A 20,938-nucleotide genomic window follows, 5' to 3' on the forward strand; every position below is an offset into this window, starting at 1 on the left:
TGGGAAGCGCGCAAACGAAGTGCTTCCGAATTGAACCGAAAACAGGAGACAAAAGCACCCACTCTTGTCCACTCCCGCGCCAATCTTACTCAAACCCCCAAATTATTCTCATCCTCCGGGAGTCAGGGAGCCCGGGGTAGAAGTGCGTGGAGGGACGCAGACCAGAGGGAGTTAGGGGACCCCCCGCAGCAGGCGAGGAAGTGGGGATGGGCGAGTGGGCGTGCGCGCACGTAGAGGCCCGCGCGCGGGAGTGTCGGGGGAAGGGGGTGGTCTCCAAAAGGGGGAGGGGAGAAGGCAGGGGGCGGGGAGAAGCAGGGCCCTTTAGGACCCGGCTGCGGCGGCGGGGGAGGAGAAAGAAGCCGAGGAGGCGGCTCCCGCGCTCGCAGGGCCGTGCCACCTGCCCGCTCGCTCGCCGCCGTCGCGCTCACCGCCGCCAACATGCTGCCGAGACTGGGCGGCACCGCGCTGTCGTTGCTGCCGCTGCTGCTGCTGCTGCTGCTGGGCACGGGCGGCCGCGGGGCGCGCGCCGAGGTGCTGTTCCGCTGCCCGCCCTGCACGCCCGAGAGCCTGGCCGCCTGCAGGCCCCCTCCCGCCGCGCCGCCCTCCGCCGGGGCCGGGCCGGCTGGCGACTCCCGCGCGCCCTGCGAGCTTGTCCGGGAGCCGGGCTGCGGCTGCTGCTCTGTGTGCGCGCGGCTGGAGGGCGAGCGGTGCGGCGTGTACACCCCGCGCTGCGCCCAGGGGCTGCGCTGCTATCCCCACCCGGGCTCCGAGCTGCCCCTGCAGGCGCTGGTCCTGGGCGAGGGCACTTGCGAAAAGCGCCGAGATGCCGAGTACGGCGCCAGCCCCGAGCAGGTTGCAGGTAACGCCGGCTAGGACAACTAGTTCGCAGAAACTTGGAGGGCAACCGGGGAGCCCGGCTGGCGCCCTTGCAGAGCGGAGGGGTGTGCAGCACCCCTCAGAGACCGTCTTAGCGCAGGAAGAGCGGAGCCCTGGACTGGCTCTGGGGGATTGTTGGGAGGAGGGACCCAAAAGTTGGACCCGGGGAGGGGAGCTGGAGTTCCAGCGTGCGGAAGAGCCCGGGCTACTGATTTGGTGGGGAACAAACCGGGAGAAGGACGGCATCCCTGTTACCATAGGCTTCCCTGGTTGGAACGTACCCTGACCTCTATTTTGGAGGGGGGACTTGCTGAGGAGGAGGGGGCTGGTCACATTGGTGGGAGAAGAGCTTCAGGCTTACTTAGGGCACAGCTTGAGTGTGACCGCCGACCAAAGGTTGCTGGAGGGGTCCTGGTGGAGGACGCTGCTGGGGGCCGGGGGTGGTGGGGGAGCCTGGCGGGTACCGAGGACCTCAGGGACTTCTGGTGAGAAGGGGGCGCTGGGAAACAGCAGCGGCGTCTGAGGTCCCTTCCTTCTGGGATTGTGAGGTGAGAAGAAAGGACTTGTTGGTACTTTGTCGGGTGGACTGCTTAGTGGAAAAATGAAAAGGAACGCTGCTATTTTACAAAGGGGACGAAGAAGGTTCTTGCTTTTATGTTAGGCAGAACAATAAAAAAGGGGCTCTGGAGAGGCGAGGAAGAGACCCCAGCGGTGGAGTCATTGTAACTTCAGCCATGAAGCCGGGTTGCCGGCTGCAGTTCAGGGCGGGGGCAGCCATGCTGCTCAGTTTAGCATCTGGGCCCTGGGGCAGCCGGCAGGAGGATGCCTGGGCCAGGGCGCAGCTTCTCCTACCGGAGCATGGTGGTCCCCCACCCCCACCATCCTAATTTGAGGGAGCTCTTCCTATCCCATAGAATGAGGGCCCTGAGATTCTTTTTCCTGGGTCCTCATCCCCCCGCCCCCCAAAAGACATTTTTTTGAAGGGCACAGCCAGGCGATAAAGGCCTCACGTGTTGAGTTTTGTTGTTGTTTTGTTGGCTTTTTGTTTGTTTCTTAATTTACAAAAGCCTCCTGCCCCAGTCGTTCTGGAGGAAGCTGTAATTATTTTCTTTCCTCTTGGAGACAGTGGCGAAATGTGTCCACTGCCTGCTGCTGTTGTTTAAAAAGCAAGCCAGTCTGACCAAGTTTCTCAAACTTAGACAGAAAAAAAAAAAAAAAAAAGGAAAGAAAAAGTGGAAACATTTTTGCTTGCTTCTCAGCTTCTGTGGTCCTCCAACAACATCTCAACTCTCCTCCCATAGGCGCCCCCCCCCCCCCTTCCTTTACTATTTTTTTTGTCCCCTGTTCTCCTTGGGAATACAATTAGGGGTCAGAGTTGAAATTTTTTTCTCTGGCACATTTTGACCTTGAGGGCACGGCAAGTTAGGGCTCCCTCCAAGTGGAACCCTCCATGCCTTTCTCCTTCGGGCTTGCTTCCCTCCCCAGCCTGCCTCGAAGTTAACCCTTCCCTTTGGCTACTTTTAGAAAGTAGGAATGAAAGGGAAAAGACTCAGCAAAGGTCCTTTCACGGCTGGGCGCCCATCCCCCCAGTCCTGTGTTTCTCCTCCGTGGCCCCCTCACACCCCATGGTCCACCAGGGAGGTGCTGTGGTTTCTGAGCTCAACTCTGACAAACTAAACATCTCCCTCAGCAGGGTGAACGTTTGTTCAAAAGGCCTCCAAGTTCACAGAATCGTTGGGATCTTGACTGTTTTAGTCAAGGGTGCAATACATGTCCTTTCTCCACGTTTTGGTATTTTTTCACTCTTTCTTCCTCTCACTCTCTGCCTGAAAACCAACTCTCCTGCCTCTCAGCCCCCAGAGGCAGGTTAGGGTCTTCAGAAGGGAACAGAAGCGGGGAATCCTGCCATTCACTCCTCCTCGGAGTCGTCAGGGGAGCTTGGGGACAATGGGGTGAGTTCATGGGAAGAATGTCACTCTGGATTTTCTGCCTGGTTATGGGACTCCTTTCCGCCAGCCAGCCCCAGCTGCCTCCTCAGCCTGCTCCCAATGGCCAGACAGCCGCCTTCCGCATTTTTCTCTTGTGTTCCAGGCTGGGGAGAGGGGACACCAAGGTGGGGGGTGGGGGTGGACGCTGAATGGGCGCCCTGGAAAGAATTGGCCAGGAGCAGGGTGTCTGAGGCATGGGTAGGGCTGGGAGAGGGGGAGGGGGCACCGTGGGGAGAAGCCTGGGCTTGCAGGGGTGCAGGGAAAAGAGAGGGACAAGTTTTGAGGCTCCTGTGTAGGAGAAGGCCTTGGACTGGGGCAGCGATGGGGGTGCTGCATGGAGAATGCCAGGGGCTTGGGGGGGGGGGTGTTGGCGTTGGGTAGGGAGGGTCTGCAGCCCTGAACATGGCCCAGATGCTACTTCCCTCTCTGAAGAATGCCCCCCTCAACATCCCAGCCTGCATTCCTCTTTGAGCAGGTTGCTTGTGAGAATTTTAAACATACCCTTATTTCGAGGCAGCAAACCCCAGCAGTTCCGGCTTTGCTGTTAGCTCTTTTGTCTTTGTTCCCTGGACTCAGGGGCTGTGTTGCTGGCTTCCTGGGGATGGCTGGGATGCAGGGGGTGGGGGTGGGCACATCAGCGGGTGCTGAGCCTGCATCCCATGGGGGTGATGGGCTGGTTGGTTCTAAGAAGCCCAGAAGTCAGCCAGGGCGGTGGGGGTGGGGATTGGAGGGGGTGAGCCTGGAAGAAAAATGGGAAGGGGCCCCGGAGATCTGGGTGAAGTCTGGACCTGAGAAATGTGAGGGTGTGTTGGGTGGTGGAGTGGGCAGAAGTGCCTAGAAATGTTCGGGGAAGAAAAGGAAGCAGGCCTGGGCCAGTCCGGGCCCTTTCAGAATTCAGGGCCTCGGCCTGGCCGGACTGGCTCCCTCAGCATCTCCCCTGCCTCCTTCCCCTCCGTGTACAATGCCGGGGATTATGCCGAGGGGCGGAGCGCCCAAGTGGCCGTCTGGCCCGCTGCACTTATAAAGGTGCTATAGAAATGTGCAGTCATTCAAAGTCCCGGGGCAGGCGGGCTGGCGGGCCGGCGGGCCGGCGGGCGGGCCTGGGGAGGCTTTGCATCTGCAGTTGCTGGGGGAGCATGAAGGGGGGCAGAGGCGAGGGCTGATTTACAGTGGTTCAGTGCAGCTTCAAAGAAGGGGGAGAAAAGCAACGGGACTTCTGGCTCCAAGTGCTGCTTTGCATCTTGTCTTGCATAAATTTGCATACTGAGTTCAAAGTCGTAAAATAGTCTTGGGGAATGAGTGGGACCCACTGTCATTGATTGCTAGCTAGCATCACTACCTTCCGCCCCCCCTCCCCCCTTCGGGACAGAACACCCAGAACTAGCTCAGCAAGGCCACTCCTGCCTGAGTCACCAAAGTGTGCTGAAAGGGGACATGGGGGACTGCAGGGCCGATGCTCCTGGGTCCTTCTGGGGAGACGGAAGACCTGTAATTCCCTGGCTATGGGACCAGCACTGCAGCCTTGGAGGCGGGGCTGGTCTGGTGGGTCCCGAACCAACTGGGCAGAGGCAGACAGTGTTCAGGTTTGCCTGCAGTCTCCCTCCTCACCTTCCACTTGTGTCCATAGTGTTCTCAGATTGTTCCCTTTGTGTAGTAATAATGACCCCATCCATTCCTTTAACAATGTATTTGAGGAATCTTGGAGGAAAAAAAAAATCCTATATAACTATGTCAAAAGATCTTACAAAAAGCCAGAGGTAAGGAGTCTCTGAATTAGAATAGGTGGGGGATGGAGTTCCTGTCATGGCTCAGTGGTTAACAAGTCCGACTAGGAACCATGAGGTTGCTGGTTTGATCCCTGGCCTTGCTCAGTGGGTTAAGGATCCGGTGTCGCCGTGAGCTGTGGTGTAGGTCTCAGACATGGTTCGGATCTTGCATTGCTGTGGCTGTGGTGTAGGCCGGTGGCTATAGCTCCGATTAGACCCCTAACCTGGGACCCTCCAAGTGCCATGGGAGTGGCCCTAGAAAAGGCAAAAAAAAGATAAAAAAAAAAAGAATAGGTGGGGGTGTTTAGGGGGGAAAGAACTCATCCATTGTGGATGTGAGGGTCTATCTCTGATTCTTGGCTTAATTGGACCGTTGAATTTCCTGGCAGGCAAAGGGAAAAAGGGAAGCTTGGATGGTTCTCATATTAGCTTACCTTAGCACTAAGCTTTCAAATAAACTTTTCAGGCACATCATTCCTTCAGGGTAGGGGACTCCATGGAAATTCGCCCTATAGAAATGCCCACAGGATACCTGAGATTGGGGTGTGTTCAATCACCCACTGTCAGACATGAGGGCTGTCTTTAGAGATGAGAGCATCACTGTTCTCTAGCCTATTTATCATGTTAGCTTCTAGTCGGTTCTCAGATTAGCTATTCTCTGCCATAGAAAATGGGACACACAATTGCTAAGTTTTGATATGAGCAAGTTCCAAAAATTCTTGGTTCTAATGAAATGCAGAACAGGAGTAGGGAGGGGTAGACAGGGCAGGGGTTGCTAAAGAGAATGAGGGAGAAGCAGCAGATGAACAGGCTATGCCCACGTTTGGTTTGGTTTGGTTTGGTTTCACATACTATAAAACAGTACTCCCCCCCCCCAAAGAAAAGGCTTGGTTATCATTATTTTTAAAGAGCCGGCATTTCCAGAGACTGCAGTTGGTTTTAGTCTTTCTCTTCTCTGTGTTTCCAGCTCCCCTTTTCCTCCTGTGCTTTCTCCCTCGTCTTTTCAACCCCCTCTGATCCATTCTCTCTCCTGCTTCTCCCCCTGTGACTCTGGTAGAACACCTGGCTGGATGCTAAGCCTGTGGGCAGGGCTTGAAAAAATGACATGGGAAATAGACTGGCCCGGCCTTCCCCAGAGATCCAGGTAAATGGAGACCATTAGCTGACTGGGGATTGGCATGTTTGAAACAAATCTCCTTGAAATGAGCCTGGTTGACTGACAGGGCAGGGCTTTGTGGGTGGGGAAGTGGCCATCTCCCCTATGAGGTGGGGGAGGGGGGTTCCTGCTGGGGCTGCTTCTGCCAAAACCAAGGCACAGAGGAACGAGGTTATACTGTGATGCACCCGGGCGCTGGCGATCTGGTTGGCAGATGTTCTGAACCTCTCTGCTTCTCCTTGCTATCTCTGGCCCATGTTCCGCTGAGGTGGCAGGCACCCTCCCATCTGTCCTCGTCCTCTTATGAACCAGCTTCTTTGCCTGCTTTGTCTCCCGTCTTACAACACTCCTGGGAGGAGGCTTTTTACCTCCACTTTGCAGGTGACAACTCTGGGGCTCAGGGAAGGGGCCACCTTAGCAGGTAAGTAATGAGATGAGAGCCTAGCCTGGCTGCCTTTGCTCTGCACGCCTCTACCTCCATGGCCAAACAAAGGAGTAGAAGCTGTTGGCAGAGAAGCTTTTGACCCCATCAGCCAGAAGGTTTGTTCCTGGTCACCTGCCATGGGCAGTGATGCTTGGACCACTGTTCAGTTCTTTGCATTCCCTCTGCACTCTTTTGAGAGACCCAAGTCCTGGAGTTGGGGACTTCAGAAATGGAAGTGACCAGCGTGCAACAGTGAAGAGGGACAGGAGGGTCCCAGGATGGATCTCTGGAGAGAGGAGATGGTGGGCAGTGGATGATGGTGGGGGCACCCTGGCCTCTGCTGGCAGATTGACCTGGGTTCCTATGCGGACCTGTCTCTGAGAACCTGAGTGATAATGGGCCAGGGTCTTGCCTTTGTAGAAATACAGATGATTATATTTCTCAAATGGGGTGTGTGTAAGGTCAGCTATGATAATGCACAGTGCCTGGCACATAGTAGGTTCTCTATAACGTCTCCCATCTGATGCTTAGTCAGCCAGGCTTTAAAATGAAGGCCAACCTGGCTGTGTCCGGCAGGCCACTTGTGTCGGAAGGCTGTACCAGGCCTCGAGGGGCCTCATCCTGGTGTGAAGTGGCTTTGCCTCAAACCCTGGTTTCCTACCATGTTCTCACCACCTGAGGCAGTGGGTATATGCTCCCCTAGCCTCAGTTTCCATATCTTCAAATGAGGAATTGAGAGCAACAAATGCGTGTGCCTGTGTGTGTGTGTGTGTGTGTGTGGATAGATAATACATATAAAGCCTAGGCACTTGGGGGTTTTTTGTTTCCTTTCTGTAATTGACTTCCATCTCTTCACCTATAAAATGGAAACACCCATACCTCTGACCCATTTTCAGACTGTTTGTCGAAAGGGAAATGAAACTGCTTAAGTGCAGTGTGAGCCCAAGTGAGAGTAAATGTATGGCTTGAGGCCCACGGGCTTGCACTTTTTATGGATGGATAAGGTGGTGCTCTTTGGGCCTGTGCACTGGGGGCTGACCATTCTTACTCCGGGCACTTCACTGTAGTGCCTAGAATGGGGGCGGAGGGGCTGGGAGGGACAGAGGTGGCCCCAGAGCTTGCCACTGGGTACCCATGCCAGCCTTGCTGCTCAGAAGCAGGTGACACCAGGCTGCATCTGCCTTCACCTGATCAGCCCACCTCTAGCCCTTCAGTTGCTGGGTTCAGAGGCCTGGGGAGTCCCTGAGGTCCCATTTCAGGGATGGGAAGTGACTTCCTCCACAGATGGTCCCTACAGGAAACTTTCTAGGACTCAGGCTTTCAAAGAAGAGGGTCAGAACCTGGTGCTAATGTGCTGGGTACACATGGCATGTGTGGGGTGAGCCGCTATGTTGTCAGCTCAGCCAGTGAAGACCCTGCCCCAGGAGAATGGGCTTTCTGGTCCATCCTGAGCCTAGGGAGCCAGAAAGCTGAACATGATCCTGGCAAGGAAATGGGACGTTCTATCCAAAAAAAGTGATGCTTGGGTGTTTCCCTCGTGGTGCAGTGGAAACTAATCTGACTAGTGTCCATGAGGATGTGGGTTGATCCCTGGCCTCGCTCAGTGGGTTGGGAATCCAGAGTGCCACGAACAGTGATGTAGATCGAAGACATGGCTCGGATTCCACATTGCTGTGGCTGTGGCTACAGCAGCTGTAGCTTGGATTCGTCCCCTAGTCTGAGGACTTTCATATGTGACCTTAAAGACCGAAAAAAAAAAAAAAAAAAGCCAATGCTTTCTTACTATTTCTTACTACGGTCTCCAGAGTTGGCCTCACTCCTGAGTAGGGCCGGGGCTGACCGGTCCTCAACAGGTAGGGGAGTGTTTTCTGGGCACTGGGGTTCTTCCTAATGTCCAATTCCGCCTGTGGTCCTGGGAAGCCCTCTGAATGGCTGGGCACAGTGACATGACACAGTGACTTTTGTCAAGCAGCTGATGGAGTCACCCCCAGGAAGCGGAAAGGGTGGATGCTTGAGTCCTTAGGGGTCGAAAAATGCTCGTGGTGAAACCCAGGCCTGTAGGGACAAAGCACTGCATTTGCCTCTGGGAATGTGGGGTGGACAGTCTTGTTAGACTCTAGGACCTGGGGGTTGGGGCCGGGGGACCCAGAGGCAAAGCCGTCTTTACAGATGGGATGGTGGGTCCAGAGAAATGGGTTGGCTTTCAGGTTCCAGGGTGACAGCCCCTCCCTCACCTTCACCCCCACCATGAGTAGAGCGGATGGGCTCTAGGAGAGGTTTTTTTTGTTCCTGCTGGAAAATGGACCATCTCCCTGTGCCCCTCCCCCACTTGGCTCCTGCTCCTCGACCGCCCCCTCCCCCTCCTGGGCCACTCCTGTTCCTTAACAAAGCCAAGGAAGATTTGGGCTGGCTCGGCTCCTGGGTGTCAGTCAGGACACAGAGGGAGACCTTGCTCAGAAAGCCGGCTCCCCCGGAAAGAAATACAGAGTGGACTGTAGTCAGGAATTGTTTCCTTTCCCTTTTTTTTTTTTTTTTGTCAGGGGGAGGGGGCATTTGGCAGCCCTTGGGGCCCCTTCTGGCCGCCAGCCCCACATCTCTTCCTGGCTGTTGGGAGGCAGGGCAGGAGTGAAGATTGGGGAGAAGGGGGCAGGGGCTGGCAGGCCTCCCGCTGCTGGGCTGGGGAATTGGCCCACCGGCCCTGGTTAAGTTGGCCCTGAGCAGAGCCTGGGGGGGTTTCTGATTAGTGGACAGCGTGTAGGTGTGTCGGCCTGGCTGAGCCCTGGGAGCCAGGAAGCACTGAGGGAAGGGCCACTGAGACTTGGTAAGCTGGAGAGGTGGGAGTGGGGGGGCAGGGGCTCAGGGGCTCCATCCCGACAGGGGTTGAGGAGGTGGGGCCTTCTAGCTGGAGTGATCCAAACTGGCTTGTAAGGATGCAGTGAGCAAAGGATAAATGACAAATAATTATAATTAAAATTCCTTTTTTTTCTAGACATCATCCATTTCTACCCAGATGCCTGGTGGGTTTTTTTTTTTTTTTTTTTCCCTTAGCTGTTTTAGCTTCAGGATTCTCCCCACTTGACAGGTGAAGAAATCAAGGTCACATTCAGGTTCAGATGCCAAGGCAAGTACAGACCAGAATGGATGAACCAGAATGGAGTCTGGGTCACCGGATTCTCATTCCAGAGCTCCATTCTCTCAGACTCACACATGCAGAGAAGCAGTGAATTATATATTGCTGCTCGGAAAAGCTCCTTTTCCCTGGGAGGTAGTAATTAAGGCATAACTTCTCAAAAATGTTCCTTTATGCAACTCCCCGGGAAGTTTCTTTTAGGCCTATTGTCTTGACTTCTGGATAGAGGTGCCAAGTTGCCTGGGGATGGTGAACTTACTTTCTAAAGTGCCTGAGGCCAAGATAAAAGGAAAATGGCAATTCCCCTGGGCCCTGCCCTTGCAACCACCTGATAACGCTAGTGGTTGCTATAGCAACAGTGGTAGGAGGTGTGTCAGGCAAGATAAAGAGGGTGGGGAGGGAAGGGTTTACTGGATCCTAAAGGCTTTTGAGATTGGATGGGACTCTTGGGCTTATGACTGATGGCTTCCTTCCCTGGGTAGATGAGGGGAGCTGGGAAGGGCAAGGTGAAGGGAACAGTTGTCGGGAAGCCCTGGGGTTAAAAGGTTAAGAGTTGTCCATGTTACCAGTGACCAAATGCCATTCTGGTTGGTTAAGAGCTGTGGAGTTAAACCACCTGGGATTTGGTTTTTGGCTCTGCTGTTTCTACGTGACTTTGTGCCATTGGCCTCACAACTCTATGGGTACTTTGCCAAGGGTGAGAAGGGATAAGAAATTATCAACGTCATGTGATTGCTTGATGGTAAAACAAAGTCATGTACACAGACCACTGAGTACAGGATTAGAAACTCAGATAATCAGATGACATCATACACATTTCGATCCATTTCCCTTCTCCCTCTGATCTTAACACACAGAACAAGAGAAGAAGGCACATTCCCATTTTTAGATGTTTTCTGGTTGGCCAAGTTTATTAGGAAGAGAGGAACTTAAGAATACTGTAAGGAGGTGTGGCTTCCTCCACAGGGCCTGGCTTACCTGGACAGCTGCCCTGGGCTTTGGAAAGTCCAGAATGGAGTCAGTGGAGGGTTTTCCAGAGGGAAGTCATGGCCTTTGCTGCCATTGTTACTCACCGTGGTCCTACCAATGGCAGACCTCGGACCAGGGCCCGTTCCTGCCCCAGTGGTGAGGATTTTCACCCAAGGCCCTGCTAACTAGTTATCTCTGGTTCATTTCCTGCCTCTAAACCAAGAGAGCATAACCAAAGAAGACAACTGAGGTGCCGCAGGATTATATCAGACAAAATTAGTGAACTTTTAGTTGAAGGAAAAGAAAGCCTGGTGACCTATTTAAAGACACTTATTTATATTCAAGACACTCCTTGTGCTGCTTTGAGAGTGTGGCCGGCAATCCTGGACATCTTTGCAGGTTTTTAGTTTCTTTTCGCATCCCCTGGGTTCAGTTTGTCAGGCCCGGCGTCTCTGGGAGCGGTCTTCTGGGGATGGAGAAGAGGTGGGTGGGACCCAGTGTTTACGGCTCCACGGGAGCTGGTCTGTGGGGCTGCATCGGAGCCGAGTATAGGGATGGTCCTTTGAGTGTGGGTGCTGGTAGAGGGAAGTGGTCGTCCTCTCCATTGCATGCTTCTCTTTGCTCACTGCCATTCTTTACGCCTAAGCACTCTTGCTGCTCTGGGGCTTAGGTGGTGAGGGAGAGACCAGAAAGGTAAGAAAAAGAAGTCCCATCCCTGGATGCGCTAGGCCAGAGAGCATTGAGATGCTCTTTGGATAGTCAGCTTCTCTAATGTTTAGCATCGCTCGTGCACGTGTGCAAGCTATGAGACTGACTCTGTACACATGCAGTTATCACTCCACCTGGAGCACATGCATTTTGACCCTGGAGCCTGGAGGGGAGCAAGAAAAGCATTTGAAAAAGTTGCTGTTATCTAAGAAGAAACCCACGTCAGTAGAGACGTAAATAATAAATGTCATGCAAGTAGCCTGAGAGGCTACTTGCATGGCTCTCAGGAAAATCTTGTAGTGAAATAAGGGGATCCCTTTCTGACAGATAAAGTCACAGAAGTAAGAAAATCTCAAGTTTGCCAGGTATCTGCATCTCCAGTCTTGGAAGATGAAAGCACAATCTCTTTCTTTCCGGACAAAAAAGCAAATTGAGCACACAGAATATCTCCCTACCTGCTCTCCTTTCATGATGGGTACTTTTTAATTTTTACTTATTCTTTTATTATTATTTTTTATTAAAATTTAAAAATTTTTAAAAATTTTATTAAAATGTTATGGCTGCACCCACGGTATATAGAAGTTCTTGGGCCAGAGATTGAATCCGAGCCATAGCCACGACCTATGCCACAACTGTGGCAATGCCAGATCCTTTAACCCACTGCTCTGGGCTGGGGATGGAACCCGCCCCTCCGCAGTGACCTGAACCATTGCAGTCGGATTCTTAACCCGCCGTGACATGGCAGGAACTCTGCTGGGTGCCGAGGCCAGCCCAGCAGGATGCGGCTGAAGAACGGGTGCTGTGGAACTTAAGGAAAAAAGTTAACATAAAACAAGACACGGAGACATTTATCTTAAGTAAAGGTGGGAACTGGGGGGCTCAAGTTCTCAGGGACAAAGAGCCCTGCCTCAAGAAACCACACTGCTTTTATTGTGCTCTTTAGATGATCAAGTGAGGGAGGAGTGGCTATGGGTGGATGATATAGGGTTTGTTTACTATTAAGTAAGTTATTTTACTATTTTAAAAGCCACTTAGCTGGTAAAAGGTTAAGCTCTTACTCTGACCTCTAGGCACATAACAGTTCTTAAGCTTAAGTCATTTACCAGCACTGTGACTGTTTTTCAAACAGGAAGATGGGATAAAAAGGACAAGATGGAGTTTTCAAGGAAACATAGCTGGGTATTTAAAAAGCTCTATGGAAGCTAAGTCCAAGTTTGTGTCTTCGAGAAGCTCCTTCCTTTGGAGGAGGAAGGAAGAGCATGGATCCATGGCTTTTGGCCAGTGCACTTGGGGCCAGAGGGCTGTGAAGGAAATTGGTCCAATTCACCATCCACTCAGTCAAGTGGCCTTGGGACACTTCATCTTTCTGCCTTCTAAACTATGCCAGAGGGCTATGTGCATTTTTTCCTCACCTGCAGTTTGTCCATTTCTCTACTTCTTCCCATGAAACTCTTGAGAGGCTTCTCACCTGGCTCTCTCCTCTTTTGGTTTAAGGCTGCTACCGCAGTGCTTAAGAAGCCACAACAGCCATCTCCCTTCCACTTGCCGTGAGTGGCCCCTGAGTGGCGATTCCTGCATCTCCCCTCCTTGACCCTGTGACCCTCTTCCACTCTCTTCAAGTCTTTCCTCTCATTCATTTCCCACTTCATGCTGCAGAGACCTGGCCGGGAGCCCGTGGTCAGTCTCTGACTGGCACACAGGTGGCTCTGGTGACACTGGCCTCTGAGAGCAGAGATGAAGTTGGCTATGTCACTGTGGTCAGTCCCCTTCCAGCCAGTGGGGTTCAGGGGGCACCCCCTATTTACTGATATCTCTACTTAACAAGGAGGATGGGAGTGGACGGAATGAGAATTGACTGTGCAAAGAAAACTTTAAAAGCGCAGAGGAGTTCCCTTCGTGGCTCAGTGGTTAACAAATCTGACTAGGAACCGTGAGGTTGCGGGTTCAGTCCCTGGCCTTGCTCAGTGGGTTAAAGATCCGGCGTTGCTGTGAACTGTGGTGTAGGTTGCAGACATGGCTTGGATCCCGAGTTGCAGTGGCTCTGGCATAGGCCAGTGGCTACAGCTCCCATTAGACCCCTTGCCTGGGAACCTCCATGTGCCGCGGGAGCGGCCCTAGAAAAGGCAAAAAGCCAAAAAAAAAAAAAAAAGGCGCAGAGAGTATGAAGAATGATGCAATAACGCCCATCTACCACCTGCAACTAGAGTAGTTATTTGGTTGTCATGTTTACTTCAAGTCCTTTTTTTTAAGTTTCCCCTGATGGCTCTCCCCATCAGCTGCCTGCTACTGGTCCCTTCTCCCAGACAGAAGGCATTATTTAATGTTTTTCTTTCTTAGCTAAACAGCTTTGCTAATGGATGACCGATATTTCAGAGTTGTTCTTTGGGAATAAACAGAAAATGCACATAAAATGTTTCAATCTGTAAAGCCTCCTCTTCCTCTCCTCCCCCACCCCATCCATGCTAGGATTTTGAGACCTACTCACGTTGATAGACACAGGTGTGATCTATTCTCTATTTCATTTTATTTTTTGGCTTTTTAGGGCTGCACCCGTGGCATATGGAAGTTCCCAGGCTAGGGGTCAAATCGGAGCTGCAGCTGCTGGCCTACACCACAGTCAAGCCTTGTCTTGTGACCTACTCCATAGCTCACGGCAATGCCAGATGCCAGCTCCTTAACCCACTGAGCGAGGCCAGGAATACTAGTGCAATGAACCTGTGTCCTCATGGATCCTAGTCGGGTTCATTACCACCGAGCCACGACGGGAACTCCAGATCTATTCTTTTTAACTGCTGTATGTTATTCCTTTGTATTTCCCTTCTCACTCTATGCATTCACCTGTTGAAAGGCTTTAGGATCTGGCTGCCAGTAGTTTAGGGCAAGGGATGAATGTTTTTGGTCACATGTCTGAAAGAAGTAGAATTGCTGGGTCAGGCACATGCTTCCCATAATCCTCTGATCCAAGTTTGTAGCAAAGTTTTGTCCTCTGCACTCACTTGGGCCTCCAGCAGGAGGGTCCCCTTGCCGAGTTCTCAGATGGCTTTGGTTGAACCAGACTATGTTTGGGACCCACAGGAAGGTGGGAAGGTTTGGAGTTCCTGTTGTGGTTCATTGGGTTAAGAACCTGACTAGTATCCATGAGAATGTGGGTTTGATCCCTTGCCTTGCTCAGTGGGTTAAGGATCCAGCATTGCTGCAAGCTGTGGGTAAGTCAAAGATGCAGCTCAAATCCCGGGTTGCTGTGGCTGTGGTGTAGGCCGGCAGCTGCTACTCCAATTTGACCCCTAGTTTGGGACTTCCAGATGCAAGAAAGAAGCAAGGAGGGAAGGCTGATCATATGTTGGTCCTCTCAACATCAGTTTCTGTGGCTCTTCAAGGACAGCCTGGCTTGCAGAGCCCCAGAGGACCATGGCTGAATGTTTTTGTTTTCTCAAACTGTCTGCCTCAGCCCTGACCCTCCCCAGGCCTTGGCGATTCCAGGAATGACCCTGATGTTTGTGAAGCAGCCCTTTAGAGGCTCGGGAGGGGCTGTGCTGTTTCTGCGCTCTCAGGGGGAGCCCGAGATGAGACGGTGATGCGAGGGCGTGTGTGCTCTAGAAATCTCCATAATGCCTGGCCAAGAAGGGAGCATCCAAGCACACACACGTGTCTGTTTATGAACCCACATGTCAGTGGGTGTGAAGAGCGTACAGCTTACGAGGCTTGTCTTTTCAGAGTGTCTATGTGAAGCCGTATGTCTTGAAGAGAAGCCTCTTTTTAAGAATTTTTTTTATTAGAGTTAAAGATTTACGACATTCTGTCCATGTCTGCTGTACAGCATGGTGAGCCAGGCATCATACAAATGTTATGTTATTTAGCATATTTCTCATATTATCAGAAGCCTCATCCATCCCTGAGAAATTCTTCAGGAAGCCAAGGCAGGGCTCATAGAGGAATGGGGCTCTTGAAATGCCTGAGCTGGAAGGGGAATGTTCAAAGTACGGAGTCATTGACCTCCATGCCAGCTTGTCTTTGAACCTCTAGGGCTGAAGTGTAGGGCTCTATTTTTAGCAAGCTCTTCAGATGATTTCTGATGAACAGCTACTGTAGGGAATCATTCACCAGGTCTAACGTATAGTCGAGCATGTTGAAGCCTACATATCTGAAAACTCCTAGCCTGGCATCACTCAGAATCTCAGGCAACATCAGGTTCGGAACCTTGAGCCTCTGGCTTTCTAGCCAGTGCTGCCCTTCCTGCCACGCTAGAACTGGCTGGCCAAGGCTTGGAGCCCAAGAGCTCTTGTTCCCAAGGAAATCCAGCAAGGGTTTGGAATGGCTTGGCAGGTGGTCAGTCCTCTGCCCTGTGTCCATCTTCACCATCGCATGCTGTAGTGGTTCCTTCCATGTGTGAGGACGGGTGTGGGAGCCTGCTGGCCCTCCCACTCCACAGACTCCCCAGCTCTGCAGCCCGTAGCTGGGGGATGGGCCTGTGGTAGCAGTGGGCACAGGGAGACCATGAGAAAGGCCGGTTCCTGCACTTGTGTCATGGGATTCCCTGGGTGACTTGTGGATCTAGAGAGAACGTCAGAGAGGCTGCTTGTTCAAAGCCATTTCCTTACGCAGGGGAAGGTCCAAGAGGAGGCACCCCTTCTTTTGTTGGAAAACCATGCTGAGGAGCTATGGGTCTGTTGCCAAAGGGACTTCTCCTGTGTGGTGGCATCTGAGGGATGTCAGGTTTGCTTTGCTGGCTCCCTTGCAGGGAGCAGGGGCTCAAGGGGTAGGAAAGAACAGAAGGAAGGGAGTTTGGAATGAAGCTGGGTGTCAGCAGGGGGTAGATGGCCCGACCAGGAGAAATACCGTTAGCTGAGCTGGAATGTCACCAAAGCAGATGTCTGCATGCACTGCTCAGGATTCCAGCGTGACAGGCCACTGCTGCCTGCCGCCTGTGACCTTGTAAAGAAAGGAGGAGGGGAGTTACCTAGTGGCCTAGCAGTTAAGGATTTGATGTTGTCACTGCTGTGGCTCGGGTTTGACCCCTGGTCCGGGAGCTTCTGCAATGCTGTGTGGTGCGGCCAAAAAAAAAAAAAAATAGGTGGAGAAAGATACATAAGGACCTCAGGTTTAACTTTAGCTGAAAACTAGCAAATAGGTCCCCATTTCTAACTTCTGTCCCTATCCTCCCTACCTCCTGGGATGGCCCAAATTACCCACTTGTTCTCTTGGTGAGTTGTGTTATTGACCATAGTGGCCACATGCTAGATGAAGTTAGATGACCACTAAAGGAATGGACTTCAGATTCTCTCCAACAAAAGCTGCTTCCCATGTGTGCTGGTGAGTTTACTTGTGATCCTTGCCTCACCTTTGCCTGGTTGGCAGTTAGGCGTGTCTGTCCACCTTCCTCCCTTCTCCCTTCCCTTTCTTCCTCCCATCCTTCCTTCCTCCAGGCAAAGTTAAGCAATTTCAGCAAATCCACCCTTGCCCAAGTCCTTCATCTCTTCCTGGCAGAGAGCTTTGATGTTTAGCAACATATAGAATTTACAGACTCAAGCTTTAGAAGAGATATGCAAATAGATATTTACATAGAAATGTAAATATATATGTAAATAGCTTTTACAGTTCATCCCCCCGCCCCCCAAGGCATTTGGCCATTCTACAGATCAGGTGTCACCCACCCTTCCCCTCTGCGCAGCAGATACACCTGTCACTTATCCATCCAAGGACTAGATTCCCTGCACATTGCTCCTGAAGCCCAATTCTGCCCACACTGGGGGTTTGAGTGATACTGATGCTATAGGCTATTTAAGTAGTAGCCTTTGCTTAGATTGGATAGTGATTATTCTCAGAGAAATCAGAGCTCAGAAAGGTTAAAGGGTTTGGCCAAAATCACAGGTGGATTGTAAATGGTAAAGCCAGGACTGGAATTCAGAGTTCTTGACTCCTGGAGTTCTTTGCCCGTTTGAATTTGGTAGTGAATTGTCCACTGCCATGGGTATTAATGGAGAAGTTGTCTGGGGTGGGGACGGGGAGCAGGAAGATGGTAGTTTTTATTTTTTTGCCCCACATATGTCAAGGTTAAGTAGGAGAAATCAACAAAGAAGGAGCCATGTGAGTTGCCCAGCTAGGGTGGAACCAGGACAGTAGCCAGCATTCCCCTGGCACGTGACTTGGAATCTGTTCTTGAAGGGCCTGAAATGATGTTACCTGTTGAAGGAGGTGAGTCCACTGGAGGGAGTGATGGATTTGGGGTTGAGTTAGGTCATCTCTGGTGCGTCCAGCTCTTAGATTTCTGTCTAATCATGAGGTAGACATAGGATAAGGTTGGAAAATGACTGAGGTTTATTTATTTATTTATTTATTTATTTATTTATTTATTTATTTTAAAATTAGGGCCGCACCTGCAGGATATGGAATTTCCCAGGGTAGGGATTGAATGAGAGCTACAGCTGCTGGCCTATATCAAAGCCACAGCAATGCCAGATCTGAGCCTCATCTGTGACCTATGCCACAGCTCACGGCAACACCAGATCCTTAAGCCACTGAGAAAGGCCAGGGATTGAAGCTGCATCCTCATGGATACTAGTGGGATTTGTTACCGCTGTGCCACAATGGAAACTCTAGCAAAGGTTTCTTTAGAATAAAGAAAAGAAGAAAGAAAGACATATTAACTTACTATAAAGATGTGTGATGGTTTTGGGAAAGGTCTTCTCACCAGGCCCTACGTGAGGACAGGTGCCTCACCCCCTAATTGGGAAGGAATAGAGTTGCTGTTAGATCTTTGAGGCTTGTTTTCCTGGAGTGCTCTGAGGTCTCCCATAGATCCGGAATTGTCATCTCTCAAAAGGGCCAGAGGTCAGAGCATCGCAATAGGAGAGAAGGAGGTTTCATGAAAAGAAACTTTTGTCAGAAACAAGGTCTTCATTCATTGCATAAGGTCAACAGCCCCACAGTCAAGCAAGGGACACTGGGGGGACAGGGCTGTGCCAAAATCAAGTTTAAAAACGAGGGTATTAATGCAAAGACGCAGGTATCTTTCTGCTCCTGGAGTGTTCTCTTCCAGTTGCCCTCTTGGGTGGATGCATAAGGCTGGGTCAAAGGGCAGTGTGGGGACCCAGGCCAGTTGTGAAGCATCCCTACGGATGGCAGAGAGCTTGCGTGTGCGCCTGGTGACCCACGTGGTGGTCCTTCTGGGCCTCGGGTTTGCTGTCCGTAAAATGAGACACCTCGTCTGTTTTCCTCTCATTCCCTCTGCCTCTCCCGTCTCCAGGTGCTTAAGGTGGGAGGTGGGCAGCATCCCTATGGCAGGACAGCCTCCTCCCTGCTCTTCAAGCCTCCCACACATGAGAGGCTCTGCTCTCTCCATCCTCTCCTCTTTGGAAGAGCTTGGCCTTCTGCATATAACTCTGGAACCAGCCTGCTTCGGTGTTGACCCATTTCCTGGGCTGCTAGGCAGAGGACAGCCACTGCTTACTGATCCTTAGGTGGCCATCTCTTCAGGACTCTGGGAGGGCCCTGTCAGTCACCTCAGCCCACAGGCTTTTCCAGTTATGTGATTTGGGTTGCTAAGAACCGTTCCTTAGAGCGACCTTTGCGCTGCAGCCTGCAGAGCTGCATACATAAGTGGTTGCTTAATAAATATTATTCTGAACCTAACTCTCAGGCAGAAAAAAAAAATGCAACTTGGTGATTTTGCTCTGAGGGCAAATTCCATCTCTAGCTGGAGTTCTCCATGTGGAATGTTTTCCTGCAGACTGCCCTGTCACCTATCAGAGAACGTCTGGGCAGAACTTGGTAATGGGGGGTGATGTCCTTGTCTGACAGAGTGTGGGGGTCCCTTGTGGGTGCTTTTGTGAGTATGGAGAGCAAAGGAAGCAACTGTGAGCCAGCCCGTGAACCTGGCACTGTGTATGCGCCAGCATCTCTTGGGATCCTTCCTGCCGCCTGCTGGAGATGGGTTCTTTTTTTTGTTTTGTTTTGTTTTGTTTTATTAACTTTTTAGGGCCGCACCCCCGACATATGAAAGTTTCCAGGCTAGGGGTTGAATTGGAGCTGTAGCTACACCACAGCTCACAGCAACGCTGGATCCTTAACCCACTGGATGAGGCCGGGGATCAAACCTGCATCCTCATGGATACTAGTTGGGTTCTTAACCTGCTGAGCCACAGGGGGAACTCCTGGAGGTGGGTTCTGTTTATCCACATTTTACAGATGAGCAGTGAAGGCACAGAGAGCTTCAGGAACTTGTCTGTGGCTGCACAGCTCATTGGGAAGCTGGGCTTCAGCCAGGCCACTAGACCTTGGAGGCTGAATTCTTGAACCTCTTTGGCTGGAAATAGGGACGGTCAAAGAATCAAGGCTTCTCTAAGCCTGTGGTCCTTTCTGATCTCCACTTGATCTGTGATTGCATTTCCCTGGGTTTCTACTTCAAGATGTGGGGCTTTGGCACCTGTGTCAGTAAGCCAGGCCTGCAGATGTCCTCATCTTATCAGCATGGTCATTGGCAGTGAGGAGATCAATAAAGGAATGGAATGAAACATACCCTTGAACCCAAGTGGCTTCCGCTGAGGGTGGATGAACTGACCTTCAGCTCCAAGAGGCCTGGGACAGCTCAGGACAGGAAGACACCTCTGTCCTCCTTGAAGAGGACAGGCTGTCTTTGGGGACCTGGAGTTGGGGGGTGCATTATGACTTTTGGGGCTCTAGGCATGTTTGCCTTCGTGCTCCCCTTTTCCCACAAAAAATTTCTAAAATTGTATTTTATAACTTTATCAGTGTTATAGGAAGACATTTGCTTTGACCTAAAAGTTCTATGTTTTTCTCCTTATTTTAAGAGAAATGAAAACATTTCCTAGGGCCCTGAGCACTATGCCCGCTGATAAACAGACCAGCCCTGTCCAGAACTGTGGCCCTGAATACACATTAATTCTGTGCCCCTCTCTTTCATCCAGTGTTTCCAGGGCTTGCAGAGGGCCTTGTTCTGAGCCTTAACTGTGGACTGACTTCCAGGGCTCAGCTAAAGGATGCTTTTTTGGCCTCTGGAGGTATGAGTGCCCAGGAGAGCTTAGGAAAGAGGAGTGAGAGGGCCGGGAATCGTCTGAGACCAAGAAGTGGGGGCTTTTAGGCCAGAAGTGTGCCTGGGGATGAACAGTGGTGGAGGGTCTTAGCTGAGGGAGTGGGGGCAGCAGAGCTCAGATCCGCCCTGTGTGAGGCCCGGAGTCTTCAGCACTGGGCTGGGGAACTGTTACTCTTGAACAGTGGTTTGCAACCAGGGGCGATCTCGCCTCCCACGGGCCATTTGGCAATGTTGAAAGACACTTGATTCAAAACTGGGAGGCATCTGGTGGGTAGAGGCCCAGGCTGGTGCTGGGCGTCTTACACAGGACGGCTCCCCAGCAAAGAATCTTCTGGTCCCCAAACCAGTAGCACTGAGGTTGGGAGACCCTGACCCCGAGAATGTTCCAGGCATTGGGTTCAGAAGAGCACAGTCTTCTCACCAGCTCCTGGATAGGACGGAACCTGGGCTGCCCTGCCCTCCTCTAATCTGCGAATGCATAATTGCAGCCACAGTGGAGACCGGCCGTTTTAGTCTAAGCCTTGGGGTGGACAGGCATGTTTTCCCCCAAAAGAGAGATGCGCAGGTGAGCTTCTGAGAGTCACAGGCTTAGTGATGACAGTGGATGGTTCCAGAAATGGGGGCCGATTCCCAGAGCCCTTGCTGAGTTATCCATGGGCAGGGCGCACACGGGCCGAAAGTGGTGTTGAGGTCAGTGATGGGGGCAGGGAGCCTGAAATTGCCCCACCAGGCAGGTGCAGAGAAGCCTGTAGACATGGAAAAGGCAGAACTGATGGAAAGGATGAGGAGGAGGTCCATCTTCCCCCCTGACCCCATGTGCCAACCTCTGTCAGCATCTGTCTTGTGCTTCAAGGCTAATGTTAAGGACATGG

The 20,938-nt window shown here is 51.8% G+C and overlaps 1 protein-coding gene across 1 annotated transcript in view; it reads left to right on the plus strand.

Annotated features, from left to right (window-relative positions):
• The first annotated feature begins 325 nt into the window (after positions 1–325).
• The window catches only part of IGFBP2 (insulin like growth factor binding protein 2), a 28,693-nt gene continuing 8,080 nt past the window's right edge, over positions 326–20,938 (plus strand). Inside the window, exon 1 of the mRNA XM_047773455.1 lies at positions 326–859. Coding sequence (XP_047629411.1) covers positions 439–859 — 421 coding nt within the window. The 5' untranslated portion in view covers positions 326–438. The remainder of the gene's footprint in view (positions 860–20,938) is intronic.

This window comes from Phacochoerus africanus, chromosome 3 (genome assembly GCF_016906955.1).
Source record: "Phacochoerus africanus isolate WHEZ1 chromosome 3, ROS_Pafr_v1, whole genome shotgun sequence".
NCBI classification, from domain to species: domain Eukaryota; kingdom Metazoa; phylum Chordata; class Mammalia; order Artiodactyla; family Suidae; genus Phacochoerus; species Phacochoerus africanus.